Source organism: Aquarana catesbeiana, linkage group LG09, assembly GCF_042186555.1.
Source record: "Aquarana catesbeiana isolate 2022-GZ linkage group LG09, ASM4218655v1, whole genome shotgun sequence".
In the NCBI taxonomy this organism is placed as follows: domain Eukaryota; kingdom Metazoa; phylum Chordata; class Amphibia; order Anura; family Ranidae; genus Aquarana; species Aquarana catesbeiana.
The window spans coordinates 167,518,617-167,540,209 of NC_133332.1; the positions used below are offsets into that span (position 1 = coordinate 167,518,617).

A 21,593-nucleotide genomic window follows, 5' to 3' on the forward strand; every position below is an offset into this window, starting at 1 on the left:
ACTGGTGTGCCCCAGGATTGTGCACAAATCAAAAGGGTGCCATGACTGAAAAAAGGTTGAGAAACACTGATCTACAGAGCTCAAATGTAAAGCCATAGTGACAAGGGATGGTCTTAACCCTGAAGGCATAACGCAAACTGCTAGCTATGACAAAAGTATTCATAGGCCTCATAAATAACAAAAGTGAGTTTCTGGCATTGTAAGCTCCCTGTACATTATTTCTTTAGTTTTCTAATTTGTTATAGAAAAAAGGAAAATCTGGAATATGACTGCAGATGCATTTCTAATACTTTTATAGTAGCTTAGGCTACTTAAAGCATAAAACATTACAATTATCAATTATCAATGAAATATCAAAAAATATCAATGAAATACCTTTTAAAACTTTAATGTAATGCCTGTTTCCTCTCCAGCCTATCGAATCCATGTCAATCAGAGCACTGTGAAAACGCTCAGATCTTTAAATGAAGGATACCTATTAGAATTGAGAGGAAGGACAGAGCTAAAGGTAAGTGATTTGTATTTTTGCAAAACACGTGCAGCTTCCTGTAAGATTTCACTAAATTTATTTGTGCTTGGGCCAGTTTTCAGAGAATTGTAAGACTTCACAGGCATTTTGTCATGAGCACAGTGCAGACACTTGCCCATAATGTGGACAATAATAATGTAGCAACCATATGAATACCATATATTGATTAGCATTAATTTAAAAATCTGTTGTAGGAAACACATATTAGCTGACAATTCAAGCAAACTGAGGACCCCCAACTCTTTAATGGTCAAACCAAGAGCTGTTCCACCAAAATAACCAGAGTTGTGAGATTAATTTTTGCTTATGTACCCAGTGATATGGCTGTGTAATGAACAATAGGAATGTCTGTAGTATATGCAATATGAAATGTATTAGGTTTTATATATTCTCTCCTGGAGAAAACTTTGGTCTAGGTTCCCTTCAGTACTGACTACAAAACTGGTGGCATAATTGGTCATGTATTCTCTGATAAAGGGTAGATCTGAGTTCAGATTGGACAGAACCTCTCTTTAGCAGAAATCATGTGACTGAGACCATGTACGATTATAGGGACCATGTAAGATTGCAGATATGTGACCAGCACTAAAGGGAACCTGGCATAACATATTAATGTTAATATCTTTTTAATACAAATCAACTTGCATGTTGATTTATTTTATGAGTTGTTCTATTAATGTTTAAAATTTCTCTGTTGAGAGAAAGAGACTATCAGCTATTTCAAGACAGAATTCTCAACTGTTGCTACATTCCCATTACTATAAGAGCAGAATATTGCTTTTTGTTTTTTTTCTCTCTTACTCTTTCTAAAACCAACAAAGCCTTTTAAAATTTAATTGAATCATTCATATAAGCTGCGTCTTGTTATTTGTATATAACCTGCTTTATGTTGAATCCATAAAGAGAACCTCTTCTGTATATCTGAAAATTGTTTCCAAGAAAGAATTTAAGACTTCTGTTTTTATAACGGAGATACAAAGATCAGCATATGAATATGAGTTCTTGGAGAGTGCTAAAGTGGTGGCATGATGTTGACAAAAGTATGCAATGTTAGGCAAGCAGGCTGATCTTGTAAAGAAAACCAAAAGCAGGTAGTTTTACCCAGTTGGTCACAAAAAAGATGTTATTGTTGATCTTCTAAGTACCATCATTTGGCCATATCATATTTGTGGAAAGTGTGTGTCCTTGAGAAATAAATTAGTTGAGAGGAAAATTGTTTACTTTTTAAATCAAATGGTGTTAAATATAGATCTAACTATATGTTTCCAGCTCTGAATGAAAGACAATTGTTGTCTCATTAAAGGAAACCTGCAGTAAAAGAATTACATTGGCTGCCATTGTTCTCCTTCAAGAATACTAGTTGCCTGGCTGTCTATGGCTTCAATACCTTGGTCAGTGTTCAGGACCAAGAATCAAGTTAAAAAATCAGAGCTAGGCCACTCATGTTTTGTGAGTTTGTTTAAAGACAGTGCTTCAAAAAATACTGAAGCCATTGGAACTGCATGACAGTAAGGCAACCAGCATTTTCAGAATGAGAGCATCAAAATGGTGGATTTTAGTTTAATTCTCTGAAAGTTTATTTTAAGTAAAGTAGTTTCCTTACAATTTCTAGTATGTCTGAAATACTGGTATATGTATTGCTGTGTCTTCTATATTGGATGAAGGCTTATTAGCCCAGTTTGGGTGGAACAACAGAGTTCCTCTAAAGCCTTCTGGTAATTTTTGTCCTTTGTCTCTTTTGGATAAGGGTAAAGGTATTGAAGAGACATTCTGGCTGGTTGGAAAAGAAGGTTTTACAAAACCGTTACCTGTCCCGCCAGTGCTGAAGTCAGGGTAAGCGGAGAGACCATGTGGTCCCGGAGCAGGATATACTCTTGCTATCCACCTAACTGTGTTTTTTTTTTTTTTACGTCACTATTTTAATATCGTTCACAGGCAAATGGGTCATGGTTTGCTGCAGGATGAGATAGCCGCTTTCAAAAGAAGAAAAGCAGAAAAGCAGCTTGCAAGGAAGAATACCTGAGGTAATGTTATGCATGAAAATGTATAACATTACATGCTACCTGTGTCAAATGCTCAAACCAGTTATCCTGCAGTCTAATGGCACCTTTTATCCTTAATGCTTGATCGTTCATGATGATCGTTCATTTTAATTTGACCTTGGTCTTGATTGTCTTCTTGTTGGCCAAAAGACAACCCTGCCCAAATAGGCAATGCCAGTAATAATTGTAATGACAAAGGAAAAGATGGTGGAGAAGAGAATATTTCGATTAAAGCACCAGTCCCTTAAACATGGCCAAAAAATTACCTAAACCTTTATTATTACCTATGAGAGCAGAACATTAGTCAGTAAGAGCAAGTGGCTCAAACGGAATACCAGTTTTAAAAAAGCGTAATTTTCCTTTCACTCATTCTTACAGTTCTTCTATTCTTTAATTTTGAGTTTGCTATACAATTAAAAAAAAGCACAACAACTAACATTTTTAGCTCTCCTTGGATGAATTCACTGCAGATCAGAAGATAGAAGAAAGCATAATGGTATGTTTAATGCAGTTTGTATATTTCTGAAACATTAAGCATGAGGAGCTGGTGCTTTAAACTGACCGTCCACAATATCTCTTGTTGTTTGCTCAGCTTTTGCAGATCCGGCTAGCTGAGAAAAGAACAGAGGAGCTGATTCTGAATACAGGTGTAAAGCATAGTGGACAACGATCAGCAGCATTGAGACTTTTGGCCAATCAAGTTTGTTCCATTACAAGTGCCTATATTCTGGGTCTTTAAATATAAAGTCTTGTGCTTGTACATTTAAGTTTTGTTCTTGTACATTTAATATCTGGAACTCTGCAAATGCCAATTGCTTGCTTCCCTGATGTTGCTGTTTTTGAGAAGGGATGCTAAATTAGGAAATACATTTTACCTATATTTTAGTTTTATGTTACAAAGGAGAAGACCAAAAGACTCTTTAGGGCTGATTCATGAAATTGGAGAAAAGCAGACAAGCACAGGATTTTAGTAGCTCCCCAACCAATCATGATCACCTTTATTATAAAAAAAACGTAAACAAGACCTTCGTACAAGAACTCCAGTTTTCTTTTATTTTTGGAAAACAGTCCTTTTGATTCCTGCTAGGAATAGTCAAATGGTTTGTTCACATTGCATCAAATTCCTCATGCTTCCTGACATCGTATTTCTTGAATCAGTTATATTGGAACATACTTAGTATATGACCTATTTGATATTTTATGTTTCAGCCAAATTTTAAACCAAAAGAAATTTATCTAGAATGTTGCAGGCCCATCCTGCAGCAACCAACCATAGACTAGGTCACATTCTAAGCTTAATGGTGACTGCTTGGAGGTGGTGTAGCTAGTCTGAAATGCTTCAAGTTCCACAAGCAGAGTTTTAGAACGTGGCCTCTGTCTGGTGTCTTTGTGTCGTTCCATTGTTTTATTAACATGCATGATCCTTTTCAATTTTTTACAAAATGTTTATAATGAAGGTAGGTTTTAACAAAACAAATACATGTTTTTCTCACAGTGCACTACTTGGGTTTATTGTATAATTGCATGTTTAATTGCATTTTTTGTAATCAAATATTTTTTAGTGCATTTAGCTTTATCAGACAAAAGGACTATGAATGTAAAAGGTAATACTTTCATAGTATGGAGTTGCACCCGTGGTATATTTATCATATATATCTAAAATGCTCTCTTAGCTGCCACACCCACGTCTTTTGTTAGCCTGAAAAAGGTCTCATTAAAAGTCTCTTTCAAAATAAAAGTCACCACAGGTATGATATGACAGTTATCTGATATGGTTACTTGCAGCCACATCAGCTAGATATCTCCTAACTGTGCGTGCAGTTGGTCACTTTCTGGGAAACAGTTGGTAGCCAAATTAGAAAACCTTCCCTGGTTGGACCACTCTGCTGCTTTTTTTAAAGTATTAGAATAGTATATTAACTATGGTACATAGGGAGATAAAGCATGCCCTAAAGAAAAGATAGGACAGTAAATATTTTTGTTAACTCTACATAGTTCACGTTGCTGTACTAGTGGTACTATAAAAAGAGAAACCCTACATTCCAAATACAGTTTTTTAAAATTAATTACCAAAAAAAAATAAAAAAGTTATATTAAGACAGTCTTACTTTGGTAATTTGGTTAATAGATCAGTACAGTGTGTCCAAACGTCTTTTGGCAGTAAGCTGCAGAGTAGGACCACTGCTATCCATAGCACTGTTCATCCATAAATAGAATGCCAATGAATGCAGATTCTGGATAGATTCTAGATTAGCATCTGAAAAGAAAAGGAGCTTAAAGGAGCTCAAGTCCAGTCTCAGTTCAGACATCTTATGGCAATTTGCTATACATCAATTGGTAAATAAAATTTTCTTTAATGTCATACAAGCTTGTTGTGCTTATCTCCCTCAAATAATGTTGGCTAAGAGCAAGTGACTATATAATAGTAGTCCACATTTGTAAACTACATACAATCTGGCTTCTGCCCAGATGTGGTGCTACTTGGTTCACCTTAATATTAACGTGAAAAACTACCCAAAAGCTTTTCCATTTGTGCAGGGCAGGGTTTAATCCACTCTTGGGTCTTTAATGTTTTCTAGATGTAAGCATTTACCATTACTGCAGCAGCTTTTGTTTGAAGTGACAGTCTGAGTTTCCCTCTCTGGTAAGGAATTTTCTGTATATTTTGGTGAAGAATACACCAGGGAGCCAGTAGTTCTAAAATGCTGGTTTGTCCCCGTCCTCCTTGTGAATTCTCAGTAGGACTGTATCACATGTGAACTTCAGAGAGGTGAGCCATAGAATTCTCCTAACACCTAAGTCTTGACTGTAACAGTAGAGTTGTGTGGAAATCTCCCCACTGGGGTATCTGATGACGGTAAAGACTCAGCAAAGATTCAACACCGTCTCACTGCACCCACATCTTAAAATACCTTGAGTAGAGTTTTCCTTTGGGAAAAATATATTTTTATTACTGTTTGACTGCCTGAGCAAATCAGAAAGGAAGAAGAAGTAAAAATAGTGAAAATCTTAGAAAGATGATTGGGAAAGGTCTATAAGTATGTTTATCATGGTTTAACATTACAGATCAGTTTCTCTGAACCTGATTGGTTATTATGCACAGCTGCTCCAGATCCTGTCTGCCCCAGTATTCTTTATTGGCCATACACTAGTTTATGGATAGTAGTGATAAACACTTTGTAGAGACTGAAGTTAAAATATTAATATCTTTGTCTTCTGAATTTGAATCGCTTTTCTCTGAGTTGTGGCTTGCTAGAATGTCAAGTTAATCCTTTTTTTTGTACGTTAAGCAATGAAAATGAACTGTGCAGTAATGTCAATGAATCCTGTAATGCACTGAGAGAAAATAGGTTTGATCACAAGGTATATTAGCGGCACAGAAATAAGCAATAATTGCAAGGTAACTATGAAATAATTTCCAAAATACAGGACCATGAATATTTGATGTTTGCTTTGTTGAAGTGTCTATCCACCTAAAACTGGTATTTCAGTTTTCAGATGCTAAGATGTTGAATAAGCCTTTGAACTCTGTTATCTTTTAAGGACTCTGGAGGCCATTTCAAAGGACACTCACTTCTCCTGGCCTTTTTAAATTATTTTTTATCAAAGGTGTAGTGAGGCTCTCCCTGCTGCAGCACACAGAATGAGAATACCATAGCAGGATAATTTCCACCTACTGTTAGTATCCAATGGTGGGTGAGTTGGTCACCGGTTTTAGGTGGAATAACCCATACAATTCAGATTTTAAATATTTTTTTTCTAATTTGTTGCCAGTGAGTTAATTCATCCTGTTTTCCTTATGATGTTTTTGTATACATGTAAAAAATTTTGCCATTTCTTTCCTGTGTCTTACTTCTTCTTTTCTCTGCAAACCACAGCTCTACTCCATCTCCATGTCCCCTAGCAGCTAATATACCTTCATATGCTCTTCTACCATGGTTATAGTTTTCAAAGGCAAAGATGTCACTAAATAACAACCCTTAAATGAGATTCCCAGTCAGTAGGTAGGGATAAATATATATTTAAAAAAACAGCACTGTATAGAGTGATTCGGTAATGGAAAGGGGAAGTCACTGTATTGATATATTATTTATCTGTACAGTTACACTTTTTGTTTGAGATCCATATGTATATCTAGTATTTTGTCTATAATGGACTAACCCTTTACAAATTTACTAATTTGTAATACATCTAAAGAAAAACAGTGATCCATTTACATACACTGGAATTGCTGAACAGAGCCTCATAGTGATCTGGCAAACTGAACTTTGTGGGCTTCTCAATGCAGCTTGTAGATTGGAACTAGAGAAACCTGCCATTCATTTTCTGAGGTCCACAAAATTATGAAATACACCTTTTTATTAGACTGGAACCCACAGTTGTACTGAACTGACGGCCATTGCCCTAGAAAATAACACTGAGAAATGTAAAGCTTTGCTTCAAAAAACTTTGACACGTCTGGGATAGTGTACACTTTTGAATTACTGGAAACAAAGACGATTTTCTCTTCTGATTTATAAGTTTCTTTACATAACCCTGGCTGCCTGCCCATCATCCTCAACAACCATCTGCGTGATTTAAACTATTGACTTCTCACTTTTTGCATTAGTTCCTATAAATTAAATATGTAGAACAATTACATCTTAATTTTCCTATTTCAAAAGACTATAATTTGTCAGTGAATTGTAGGTGACACAACATCTGAAATGCTGGAAATCTTTGTTCCATATTGTTCAATGTGAAAAACAGGCCCTTTCTGCGTCTGATGAAATATTGTTACCATGATTTAAATGAACACAATACTTTCAGTTTTTCATTTAAACACAATTGGGCAAGACACAGTAACGCTAATACATGTACCTAAAGATTTTGAGTCTTTTACATCACTGCAGAAGGTAAAGACGCTATAAATTGAATTATTGACATTAAGAAGAATAATACTAAGAATTGTTGAAAGTTAAGATTATGAAACTGCTTTAGTTAATTTGGCTGACAGGAAAACATAAATCACCAGCTTAGTCTAATGAATGATTTCAAACAGTTAGTACAGTATATGATTTTACAAAAAAAGTGTGATAGGGTTTTGCCGCTCTGTGGCAAAAGTTACACTCTGTGAAGGTCTTTTTGAAAAAAATTGTATGTTGTTGTAGAAAAATGACAACTCGCATTACTAATATACAGTAATATTCCATGATTGTCATTTATAAATATTTGGTTGTTTGGATCAGCAATTTCATTTTGATTTATCAAATAACTGAAGGACACAGTAATATTTCAGTAGTGAAATGAGGTTTATTGGATTAACAGAAAATGCACAATATGCATCAAAACGAAATTAGACAGGTGCATAAATTTGGGCACCCCAACAGAAAAATCACATCAATATTTAGTAGAGCCTCCTTTAGCAGAAATAACAGCCTCTAGACGCATCCTATAGCCTCTAATAAGTGTCTAGATTCTGGATGAATGTATTTTGGACCATTCCTCCTTACAAAACATCTCCAGTTCAGTTAGGTTTGATGGTTGTCGAGCATGGACAGCCCGCTTCAAATCACCCCACTGATGTTCAATGATATTCAGGTCTGGGGACTGGGATGGCCATTCCAGAATATTGTACTTGTTCCCCTGCATAAATGCTCGAGTAGATTTTGAGCAGTGTTTTGGGTCGTTGTCTTGTTGAAATATCCAGCCCCGACGTAACTTCAACTTTGTGACTGATTCCTCAACATTATTCTCAAGAATCTGCTGATTGTTTCATCAGTCCACAGCACCTTATTCCAAAATGAAGCTGGCTTGTCTAAATGTGCGTTTGCATACCTCAAGCGACTCCGTTTGTGACGTGTGTGCAGAAAAGGCTTCTTTCACATCACTCTCCCATACAGCTTCTCCCTGTGCAAAGTGCGCTGAATTGTTGAAGGATGCACAGTGACACTATCTGCAGCAAGTTGATGTTGTAGGTCTTTGGAGGTGGTCCGTGGGCTGTTTTTGACCGTTCTCACCATCCTTCACCTTTGCCTCTCCAATATTTTATGTGGTCTGCCACTTCTGGCCTTAACCTCCCTGGCGGTTTTCCCGAGTGTGGCTCGGGGTTAAAATTCAGTACCATTAGCGGTAACCCCGAGCCACACTCGGGATCGCATTGCAGGATCCTGGGGCGGCGTTACTTACCTTGTCCCCGGGATCCTGCGATGTCACCCGCTGTATCCAAGGGCTCCGTCCTCCTCCGAAGCCTCTCTGTGCCAGGCTCCGTTCCCTGCGAGCGGCGCGACGCACGGGGGCGGAGCCTGGCGGCAAATTAAAAAAAAAGTAAAAATCATAACACATAGAGTACTGTAATCTTACAGATTACAGTACTGTATGAAATGATTTCACATCCCTTTTGTCCCCAGTGCTTTGGCCCATGCCCTGCATGCAGTTTTATATGATATATACTGTTCTTTCTGCCTGGAAACTGGAAATTGTCCATAGCAACCAAAAAGTGTCCCTTTACGTCAAAAGTGGCTTTAGACCAGCTAGAAAACAGCGATAGTAAATTAGAACACTTGCAGAATTGAGCGATAGTGAATTGTGGGGAAATGTATTTTATTACTATTTTTTTTTTTTTTTTAATTATTTATTTTTATTTATTATATTATAATTTATGTTTTTGTGTTTCAAACTTTATCATACCCGGGATATCTACTAGACTCTGGTTTGGACAGATTTAAGTGTGTTATTGTTAAGATTTACAGACCTACAATATAAAACGCCAAATTTCCATGCAAAATAATGGTACTGCTTTCAGCACCTAAAATCCGAAATAATCATACCGCCAGGGAGGCTAACAAGAACTGTGCCTGTGGTCTTCCATTTCCTCACTATGTTCCTCACAGTGGACACTGACAGCTTATATCTCTGCAATAACCATTTGTAGCTTTCCCCTAAACCATAATGTAGAACAATCTTTGTTTTCAGGTCATTTGAGAGTTGTTTTGAGGCCCCCATGTTGCCACTCTGCAGAGGAGAGTCAAAGAGAACAACAGCTTGCAATTGGCCACCGTAAATACCTTTTCTCATGATTGGATGCATCTGTCTATGAAGTTCAAGGCTTAATGAGCTCACCAAACCAATTGTGCATTCCAATTAATCAGTGCTAAGTAGTTACAGGTATGCAAATCAACAAAATGACAAGGGTGCCCAAATTTATGCACCTGTCTAATTTCGTTTTGATGCATATTGCGCATTTTCTGTTAATCCAATAAACCTCATTTCACTACTGAAATATTACTGTGTCCTTCAGTTATTTGATAGATCAAAATGAAATTGCTGATCCAAACACCCAAATATTTATAAATGACTATCATGGAAATTGTCAGGGATTCCTAAATTTTTGCATACGACTGTAAATGTAACATAGCAAACCACATTGCAATATATTAAATCTTTATATGCCCTTGCTATATGAGAATGTATTTCTGGGGCCAAGAATATAGCAAAGTTTTGAAAGCATGATCACCTAATTGATGCTATTGATTGCAATATCTTTGAAGCATTTGAAAAAAAAATCTATGTATTTTTGAAGACACTAAATTTGTTTCATCAAAGCAGAAAAATATGCCTAACAAAATCCATGCTTATCAATGAGGTATGACGTTGTGTTATTGCTTTTTGGGACTTTATATGTTTTTATCTTTATATACATTTTTCTTTGTAAAATGCTTAATTCTAATACCTTTAATGTTATTTGTTTGTACTGTATTTCCAGGGAAGAAATACCTTTCCGTGATCTAAAGCGACTCCTGAAGACAGCAGTGAAGAAAATAACACAGGTCCGACACATTGCATCTCTAATGACACCTGAAACAGAAAGTGGATAAATGCAGCCACAGATGGTGACCCTAATCTTGTGGATTAAATCAAGTCTGAACCAGTTAAGAAGGACACCTTTCAGGAGGTCATCCTTAACAAGATTTACATATTACACAGGATAAACCACCTACACATGGATCATTGCTATGCAAAAGACAAAATCCCTGCATTTTCCCTATCTCCAGTCTCCTATCTATGCAAAATTTGTACACTGCAGGGTCATTTGTGTCACCTGTTTGGGTTTGGAAAGCACTGACCTTTCCACACTCCCACACCACTTGCAAGAGATTGCTGAGCAGTGCAATATAAGCCTTTCTTCCAGAAAATGGGATCAGAAAATGGGGAAGGTCTTTGTAAAATACACAATTTTCATATTCTATGTGGTTATTTTTATGCATATTTATTTTTGTCTGGAATACACCTTAGAATAAATGTAAACACATTAAAACTGTAATTTTTAGGCAATAAATTATAGTTTAAAAACATGAATTGCATGCATTTATGTGTCAGTTAACTTGTCTTTATCGCCAATCACAGCTAATACCTTATCTTTGGGTTGAGTTTGGCAAGGATTTATCTCCCACTGGGGTAAAGGTGTATTCCCATCATGACTGTAAACCCCAAATTCCATTTTACAAACAGAACTGTCAGTTAACCTGTGTATGCATCCAGTAGGGGGCAGCTGTCACCACAGTTCTCATGGGAAATTTTAGTGCATTCATCTTGTTCTTTGCTCTGTCCAAATAAAAAAAAAAATACACACAATACACATGCACAATCTAATAAGTTTTTGTTTCCAACAACTGAAAACCTTCAGTATATAAGATGCCAACTCAGGCTTCAGGTATTCACTCATTCGTAGACTAAGCTTGAATTTAAATAAAAGTTACTGAATGTAATTTGCCAGGCTAGAAGTATAAGAACTGCCATTGCTCACTCATTTTTGAAGGTACAGTCTCCAAGTTCATCTTTCTGATTCTACCAGATATGCGCATGCCTCTTCCAGGGCAAACCAAGTAGTTAAGAAAGGATAATGAAGGTAGCACCAGATCATGCAATTGTAGCAACTACTTAGCACTGGCAGTAGCAACACGCATATGTTGTGTTATGGGAGGCTCTGGTTAACCTTCACTAGTAAGCTATAGGAGGCAGCTTACCTCAGCTTTCCTATTGTGACCTGGGATCCCCTAACTTATTGTTCTGATATAACTTAACCCCCCCCCCCCCCCCCCGTGCCTTTCAGTCAGACCAACCAATATGATGATAGGTTAATAGCAAGCTGCATGAGGGGGCAAGGTAAGTTCTTAACCAGGACAGCCAGTTGAAATTTGCCTACAATGCCACCACTGTGGTTCAGAATATGGAAGCTGAAGAGTCGTGAATACCCAGAGATTTCTACTACAGCATACTTACGAATATTTTATCTAGCTTTTGATTAAACATGCCTGTAGTAATAAGATAATTGTCAGGTAATGTGTCCTATTACATTATGATTGGGAGCCAATCAAATGTCTTCTATGGACACCTCCTGACCAATTGGTTATCTTTAGATTATATTGAGTTTAGATTCAGTGCATAAACATACTGTACTGTATATTCTTGTTCAGACCACTGAAGAATGTCTTATATCTGTTGGCACCTTTACATTAAACAATGCTGATATTGCCAGTGATTCTACAGACCATTACAGTTCATTGTGAAGTGCAAATTTCTTAGAACAGTACATTGCAGGTTATATCTGCATTTTATAGAATTAGTTGATGCCAGGTTTGAGCACAACTCTAATTTCTAGTGGATAAAAATTTAATCTGAATGTTGAAAGAAAAGCTGCACTTATTTCAGAAATGACAAGGCCAACAAGTTGAGCAATTAGGTTGCAAACAGTTAAAGGGTAACTCCTCTTTCGTGGGGAAAAAAAATAGCAAACAAAGAAAAAATAATATATCGCATATAATTGCGACACTGTCAGAAACCATGAATCAGACTGAGACGGAAGTACAGTTGAATCTCACTTGTTTAATAATAATAAGAAAAGGTAAATAAGAGTAAATGTAGTCAAAACATAGCCAGAGTTCAGGAACTGGAATGGATAGTCAGACAAGCCAAAACGTCAGGGAGCCAGAGATGAACATAGTAGAACACCAAGCAGGATCTGGAGCCAGAAGGAATGTCAGCCAAGCAAGTCTTTAACAGGAACAAAGGAGAGCGTCTCTAGAGATTTGACTAAGGCGAAGGCAGAGATCATCTGGGCTGGACGGCTTAAGTAGGCAGGACTGACGAGCAGAATATCATCAACAGGTAAGTCACTGTGGAGGGATAGGAGCTGGCAATTAGCCGACAGCTGAGTGGCCAGCTCAGAGAAGGAAGGGCTGAGCCCAGCCCTTACAGACACTAATCATATTGCAATTGAATGTTATTAACATTTCTCTTTTCTTTTCAATTTGCAGTCAATTTCATTTTCTGAGAATACATTGCAATATGGCTACCTGGAGCTGTTCTGTACACAGAGGGGATCATTTACTATAGCGCTGCGGCACTAACTACAATAAATTAGCACTAATTAGCGCTAATTGCAGTAATTAGCACTAAAACTGTATTCACTATAGTACTGGTGAAAAAATACTCCCAAAATGGAATTTACTATATCTCCCTGAAAACAAATAGCGCCCAAACCCTTACTCTGCTAAAACCTGGAGTAGTGCACATAGAAATAATATTTAGAGCATGATATAATTGCCTAAATAGTACTGAAATATGTGGTATATTGTTGTAAACTGTGTAAAAAAAAAAAAAAATCTACACTGAAATATCTTTAAAAGTCCGAGAAGAGATAAATTCCCCGTCTCTGTACAACTAGGTGACAGCACAACTGAGCATGCTCAGACCTGCAAACTACTCTCATTTTAACTCCCATTGCTTTTTTACAGGGCACTATAGTAAATACCAAAATTAGCACTGGGCTAAAATGCATTTTTGAGAGTAAAAATCAACGCTATTTAGTCCAATGCAAGTTTCACCCATTGATTCTAATGGCACAATTGTAAATTCCCCAAATAAATACTTTTAATGTTGAGATGAAATGTATCTTTCTCTGAAATAAATTTTCCTTGCAACAATGTTGCTTCTACTATTTTGTTTTTAAGAATGCTAGAATGTGGAATGTTTTAATGTTTTGGTAAAATATATTTTTCTCTGTCACTTTCACTTGTTACTCTCCATCTCACAAAAATCTTTACCCAAACTCACACAGGTGTCTTTACAAACCACAAACAATACTATAGCTGATGCAAATTTAAAATGTGTCACCATTTTGTGTGTTTTTTATTATTTCCAAGTAATCATAATTTGAGCCCAAAAAAATGTGATATGTGTACTAACATCAGAAATCAAAATGTAATTCCCAAAAATTAGAGGGTAACATCACTATTCTACACGCACCCACCAAATATCACAGAATAAATCAAGAAGAATGACTCTTTAGTAATGTAATTCCACCACCTATATGTCCAAAGAAATGCAGTATATGTGTATTTATGTGTAGGAGGTTTCCACATGTGGGGCTCCCTGGCTTAGAGGTTAGAACTTCTGCTTAGCATCTCTGAGGGTCTGGGTTCAAATCCCAAGCCTGCAGCTTCATATAGAGAAGTTGTCTCATCTCCCCATGTTGTTAAACAAAACTCCTGACTCAGGTCCTAAAACTATGTCTAAATTAAGTATTTATGCGTAGGAGGGTTCCACCACCATTTTAAATCTTGCCAGATACACTATCTAGCCAAAAGTATTGGCCTTTACACACACATGAACTTTAATGGTCTTAGTCTGTAGGGTTAAAAATTGATTTGGCCCACCCTTTGCAGCTATAACAGCTTCTGGGAAGGCTGTCCGTATGGTTTAGTGTGTCTGTGGGAATGTTTGACCATTTTTACAGAAGCACATTTGTGAGGACAGGCACTGATGTTGGATGAGAAGGCCTGGCTCGCAGTCGCTGCTCTAATTCAGCCAAAAGGTGTTCTATTGGGTTGAGGTCAGTCAAGTTCCTCCACCCCAAACTCCCTCATCCATGTCTTTATGGACCTTGCTTTGTGCACTGGTGTGCAGTCATTTTGGAATAGGAAGGGGCCATCCCCAAACTGTTCCCACAAAGTTGGGAGCATGAAATTGTCCAAAATGTCTTGGCTGATGCCTTAAGAGTTCCCTTCACTGGAACTAAGAGGTCAAGCCCAACCACTGAAAAACAACCCCACATCATAATCCCCCTCCACCAATGATTTGGCTGATTCTGTTATATTAACTCTTCAAATGCATGCAACGGTATGTAAGTATTCAATAATATTATGGTGTGGAATTACAACCATCACACACTAGCTAACGGGCATTTTACATTTCTTTGTTTATTTTAATTTGCTTGTGCACTGAAAAAATAAAAACAGCTGGTGGATGGTAGGTTGGCTGATAACTCATACCTTGAGTGTTGTGGAGACATCTGAGCAGACCACCAAGCCATTGTGCTAAGTACACTGAGACCTGCATAATAGTGTAGTATGATTAAAGAATGAACATAAATAATTACCGCTTTATAGTCACCTAAATGAAAAAAAAAAAAAAAAAAAAATGAAAAAAACCAACATACAACAAATAGGTAACCTAAATGTTCAGTACATGTAACTTTACAGAATAGCAGACATTACTCGGTAATAATCACTCATAACTGCATTTGTTAAGCAAAAGAAGGAAAAAAACTAGGAATAATAATTGCAATATACATCAATAGATGCACACGAGGTACAGCACATCTCACATAAAAATGTTTCTTTCACATACATGGATCATGTTTGCAGTGCAGTGCTATATAATAACTTAGTAGAAATTGGCTTTTGTATATCCGCGGAATCACTAATTAGCGCTGATTTCCGAATTTACTAACGTATGTTCACCGCTAATAGCGCTCTTTATTATTTGCATGTTCACCTGTTGAAATCTTAATTGCCTAAAGTGGTCGCTATTATATGTAATAGTGCCCAGTACTTCCCGGCGCTATAGTAATGACGCCCAGAGTGTGTACTGACCACTCCCCAGAAACATAATTTCCTGCTTGTGTGATTGGCTCACCAATTTTCCCAAAAATCTGCCTAAGATACAAGTCAGATTTCAGGCATCCCTTGCAACAAAAATGTCATTTTTGAGAGATACTTTCAATAGGAACACATCTAAAGGGATGCAGGCCCAGCAGATTTCCTCATTAGTGCCCTTCAGCTCCACACCTGATAGTAAATTATGAAACCACTCCCATTACACTCACTTAGAACAGAGGCACAGACAAACACACATGGATTTCTTCAGAATAACAAAAGGTAGGAATCTGCAACGTTTGTTATAATCCTTGCAATGTACATAGATCACCCAGAGGGGAATGTTTTTTTCCTCAACAAAAGTGGAGTTACGCTTTAAATATCAGCAACTGAAGCACTGTGTGTGGTACAAGTATATTTGGATAATGCACAGTGTTTTATGGATTCTTGGGTCAGTGTTACACGAGCTGCATAATCTTTGTCATGGTTACAGCTATCTTGTTTTTATGTTGAAATCAAAACCCTAGCCGATTTTATGTCCTTAAAGAATGTATAAAAGTTGCACTGGGAATTCCAAAGGGAATTCCCCTATCATGCCATTGTGGATAATCTGTGCAGACATTCTTTCCTTTATTCTACCAAGTCACAACATATTGAGTTTAAAAAACCCAATCGTCTAAGTCCCTCATGAATCTGTTTTTCACTTTAGAACATGTTAAGGGTTATTTGTGGATGTGCAAAGAATTCAGTGAATGCCGTTTAATCCTTTAATGTACCTGTTTATTTCTCCTGCTGAATCAAGTGAACGTCCACTGCCCTGGCTTGTGAAATATTGGCCAGTAATGGAGAACAGGTAAACTGCTGTAAGCCCAAAGCAAAATGTAAGCAAGGACCCAGGACATCATTATTAAAGCCACCCTGTCACTTCCTAAAGAGAAGCAATCCAGTTACTCCCTGCAATAAAAGAAGATAAATACCTCTCTAGGAGGGGGCATTAAAATTTACACTGTCTTCCTCCTCTCAGGTTGCCATGAGTGTGTCAGATATTGTGGCCACCACATCACTACAGAACACAGTGGCCTTCGTGAGGACCACTTTGCCCAGTGGAGGACTTGCTATCTGATACATCAGGGTTATGCAATTAGCGGACCTCCAGCTGTTGCAAAACTACATGTCCCATCATGCCTCTGCCTCTGGGTGTCATGCGTGTGGCTGTCAGAGTCTTGCTATGCCACTTGTAGTTCTGCAACAGCTGGAGATCCACTAATTGCATATCCCTGTGATACATCATAAATTGTGTGACCTTGAGCTGTTAAAGAGAGCAAAGATTTCACTCCCCGCCTTCTGGAGAGGTAAACATTCAACTTTTGGAGGGAGCACCTGGATATATTTGCTGTATACTGCGCTGATGACAGCATTGGTGCATGCGCTCTGAAGAATGGCCACCCATGCTGTTTCTTCAGGGCCCTGTGCCGTGACCAGCGGCTCCCGCGTGCATGCGTTGAAGTGACATCATGCGGCTCCGGCCAGTCACACAGCCAGAGTCCACGGACCCAGAAGGAAGACGACGAGGGCTTCGTTTGCAGGTAAGTTTCACATAATGTGCCAGTATGCGATGCATACTAGCACATTATGCCTTTACTTTGCAGGTGACAAAAAAAAAGAGGCAGTGTTTACTTCCTCTTTAAGTTTAAAAGGTTAAAATACAAAGAAAGTGCCAATAATGGGATCAGTACATCAAATATTGAGCAGACGTTATATGACATAACAGAAGAACACTGTGTACATTAATGTATACTTTAAAGCAGGGGTAGGCAACCTGGGGCCCTCCAGCTGTTGTGGAACTACATTTCCCATGTGGCATTGCAAGGCTGGCAGTTACAATTACTCCCAGAGGCATGGTGGGACTTATAGTTCTGCAACAGCTGGAGGGCCCTAGGTTGCCTACCCCTGCCTTAAAGTGATTCTAAGTGATGCATTCTCTACATTGTGGTAAATAACTTTTAGAATGAGGATCCCCCCAGCCCCCCTAAATACTTAACTGAGCTCAATCTCAATCCAACACTGTGCCTGAGAGCAACGTCTCTCTCCACTCTCTCCCTCCTCACAGAACAGTTTGATAGCAGGGGGAGTCATTGCTGCTGTTAATCAAATCTTGCGATGAGGCAGCAAGGGGTGGGGCCAAGATGCGTGTCTATAGAGACAGGCAGTGGGGCTCGGGATCAAGCCCGCATGAGTGCCCCCATAGAAAGTGGCCTCCTATGGGGGTACTCGCCGAAAAAGGAGGAGCCAGGAGCACCGACAGAGGACCCGAGAATAAGAGGATCAGAGCTGCTCTGTGCAAAACAATTGCACAGAGCAGGTAAGTATAAAATCTTTGTTATTTAAAAATAAAAGTTTAGAATCACTTTAAAAAATTCAAAATGTGATTATTACATGCAGGCTACTCAAATGATTATGAGAGGGCATTAGGTGAGTAGAGCTCAAGTTAAATGTGGGTATCCGAATCAGGGGCAAGGGTGAGATCACCCCCAGCCCCCATTCAACCTGTTTAGTTCAGAGGGGGTGGTTCAGATACCTTATGGCCTAACATGATAAAAAAAAAAACTGGAGAAGGGATGAAGGAATGGTAGGAAAGAAGGAAAGAAAAGGGGATGCCCCAACAATTGATGACAAATATAAAGAAATTAGCAGCTCATTATTAAGGTGAAGTAAAGAAGAGGAGAAGGTGTTGAAGAAAAGACAAATTTAAAAAGTAAGGGGAGAAAAGGAGGTTGGGTTTGGGAAAGGTGAATGGTAGTGGGGGGACCCAGTTGGGTGTGGCCTCGTATTTGGTTCCTTAAATATTCACAGGGAGAGAAGTGAGTGATAAAGATTAAGATTTCCATTATATTTTAACCAAGGGGTCCAATTTGGAGTGAGTATTGTTAAGAATTGAAGTAAATTTTTTATGACCCATCGTACCCATGATCAGCTGCTTCGCCCCTGAGAAATTCAAGGTCAGTTGCCGCCAAGCTCTGCCGATTGTTTGGCGTGTGACTAGGAAGATAAAGGAAATCATTTCAATTCGTGGCAATGAAGGTTAAGGATAGGTCTGTGGAGCAGTGCCTCCCTAATATTACGAGCTAGTTTTTTGTTAAGAATAATTTGAATAAAATTTTATGCTCTGATCCACAGCTGCTGGGCCATGGAACACTGACAACTCTCTCCTTCAAAAACAACCCAGGTGTAATAAGATAAAAAACAAAATGAAAAGTTGTTTAACCCCTCATCATACTTTTGGTCTTATAATATTTGTAGGGATGAGCCTGATGTTCGAGTCGAGCATAAATTCGACTTGAACTAGGCAGGCAGGTTAGTTAGTGGTGTGCAGGCAGTGTATTTAATATGTATACAGTCATATATATATATATATATATATTTATATATATATATATATATACACAGTGGGGACTGAAAGTATTCAGACCCCCTTACATTTTTCACTCTTTGTTCTATTGCAGCCATTTGCTAAAATCATTTAAGTTCATTTTTTTCCTCATTAATTTACACACAGCACCCCATATTGACAGAAAAACACAGGATTGTTGACATTTTTGCAGATTTATTAAAAAAGAAAAACTGAAATATAACATGGTCCTAAGTTTTCAGACCCTTTGCTCAGTATTTAGTAGAAGCACCCATTTGATCTAATACAGCCATGAGTCTTTTTGGGAAAGATGCAACAAGTTTTTCACACCTGGATTTGGGGATGCTCTGCCATTCCTCCTTGCAGATCCTCTCCAGTTCTGTCAGGTTGGATGGCAAATGTTGGTGGACAGCCATTTTTACGTCTCTCCAGAGATGCTCAATTGGGTTTAAGTCAGGGCTCTGGCTGGGCCATTCAAGAACAGTCACGGAGTTGTTGTGAAACCACTCCTTCGTTATTTTAGCTGTGTGCTTAGGGTCATTGTCTTGTTGGAAGGTAAACCTTTGGCCCAGTCTGAGGTCCTGAGCACTCTGGAGAAGGTTTTCGTCCAGGATATCCCTGTACTTGGCCGCATTCATCTTTCCCTCGATTGCAAGCAGTTGTCCTGCAGCTGAAAAACACCCCCACAGCATGATGCTGCCACCACCATGCTTCACTGTTGGGACTGTATTGGACAGGTGATGAGCAATGCCTGGTTTTCTCCACACATACCACTTAGAATTAAGGCCAAAAAGTTCTATCTTGGTCTCATCAGACCAGAGAATCTTATTTCTCACCATCTTGGAGTCCTTCAGATGTTTTTTAGCAAACTCGGGCTTTCATGTGTCTTGCAGTGAGGAGAGGCTTCTGTCAGGCCACTCTGCCATAAAGCCCCGACTGGTGGAGGGCTGCAGTGATGGTTGACTTTCTACAACTTTCTCCCATCTCCCGACTGCATCTCTGGAGCTCTGCCACAGTGATCTTCTTTACCTCTTTCACCAAGGCTCTTCTCCCCCGATAGCTCAGTTTGGCCAGACGGCCAGCTCTAGGAAGGGCTCTGGTCATCCCAAACATCTTCCATTTAAGGATTATGGAGGCCACTGTGCTCTTAGGAACCTTAAGTGCAGCAGAATTTTTTTTGTAACCTTGGCCAGATCTGTGCCTTGCCACAATTCTGTCTCTGAGCTCTTCAGGCAGTTCCTTTGACCTCATGATTCTCATTTGCTCTGACATGCACTGTGAGCTGTAAGGTCTTATATAGACAGGTGTGTGGCTTTCCTAATCAAGTCCAGTCAGTATAATCAAACACAGCTGGACTCAAATGAAGTTGTAGAACCATCTCAAGAATGATCAGAAGAAATGGACAGCACCTGAGTTAAATATATGAGTGTCACAGCAAAGGGTCTGAATACTTAGGACCATGTGATATTTCAGTTTTTCTTTTTTAATAAATCTGCAAAAATGTCAACAATTCTGTGTTTTTCTGTCAATATGGGGTGCTGTGTGTACATTAATGAGGAAAAAAAATGAACTTAAATGATTTTAGCGAATGGCTGCAATATAACAAAGATAGAAAAATAAAAGGGGGTCCGAATACTTTCCGTCCCCACTGTATATATATATATATATATATATATATATATATATATATATATATATATATATATATACTCTGTACTTAGTGTAGACTAGTGTAGTGTAATGTAGACTAGATATTTAGTGTAGACTCTATATTCAGTCAGTGCAGGCAGTGTAGTATATATAATACAGTGTTTTGAAGTGGTAAAGGGGAACCCCACGCCAAAGTTTTTTAGAAAAATAGCGTGGGGGTCCCCCCAAAAATCCATACCAGGTCATTCAGGTCTGGTATGGATGTGTCCCCCGCCCCCTCCTGAACCACACCAGGCCGCTTGTCCTCAACATGAGGACCCCAAAGCACCTTGTCCCCATGTTGATGGGGACAAGGGCCTCATCCCCACAACCCTTGCTCGGCCGTTGTGGGGGTCTGCGGGTGGGGGGCTTATCAGAATCTGGAAGCCCCCTTTAACAGGTGGGCCTCAGATCCCACCCCCCCATGTGAATGGGTATGGGGTACATTGTGCCCCTACCCATTCACCAAAAAAAGTGTCAAAAAGTAAAAACCACAAAAGACAGTTTTTGAAAATTTCTTTATTAATAAAGGAAAAAAAAAAGTGTCCTGCGATGTCCATCCCTCTTCAATCACGGTGCAGACAGACCCGAAAAATAGAAAAAAAAATTGAGGAAGAGCTTTTTTTTTTTTCGGGTCCGTCGGCGCCCTGATTCACTTTTTTTTTCGTTTTTAATAAAGGAATTGTCAAAAACTGTCTTGTATGTATTTTACTTTTTGACACTTTTTGGACTGTAAAACACATCAGACAGATGCGCTACTTTACAGGCAAACTAAGGGGACCCCCAGGCACGATATAGAGATGACTGGTATATCCTTCCAGCCCAAGGACGTCATATGACGTCCTTGACTTTCAGCGGGGACATCTGAATGATGCCTGCAGCTACAGGCATCATCCAGATATAGTCTTTTAGTGCCGGCGATTCTGTGCACTGAACAAATGATCATAGTGGCAGTTTCACCGCTTGATCGATCTTATAGGTGACGGGAGGGGACATCCCCCCTCCCA

The 21,593-nt window shown here is 38.6% G+C and overlaps 1 protein-coding gene and 1 long non-coding RNA gene across 6 annotated transcripts in view; one reads left to right on the top strand and one right to left on the bottom strand.

The window, feature by feature from the left end:
- GUCY2F (guanylate cyclase 2F, retinal) overlaps positions 1-11,644 on the top strand; it is a 190,439-nt gene extending 178,795 nt beyond the window's left edge. For 3 of the 5 annotated variants that reach the window (XM_073599375.1, XM_073599373.1, XM_073599374.1), the window contains exons 17-19: positions 414-508; positions 2,277-2,362; positions 10,316-11,644. In XM_073599375.1, the coding sequence (XP_073455476.1) occupies positions 414-508; positions 2,277-2,362; positions 10,316-10,427 (293 nt within the window). In that variant the 3' untranslated portion in view covers positions 10,428-11,644. Of the gene's footprint in view, positions 1-413; positions 509-2,276; positions 2,363-2,464; positions 2,554-10,315 lie in introns of all 5 variants that reach the window. The other 2 variants (XM_073599376.1, XM_073599377.1) reach the window with 2 other exon arrangements.
- A 771-nt stretch (positions 11,645-12,415) lies between these two features.
- On the bottom strand, positions 12,416-15,048 carry LOC141108119 (uncharacterized). Its single transcript, XR_012236012.1, has 2 exons — positions 14,883-15,048; positions 12,416-12,725 (listed from the first exon to the last, which is right to left on the bottom strand). It is a non-coding gene; the product is annotated as an uncharacterized lncRNA (long non-coding RNA).
- Positions 15,049-21,593: the final 6,545 nt, after the last annotated feature.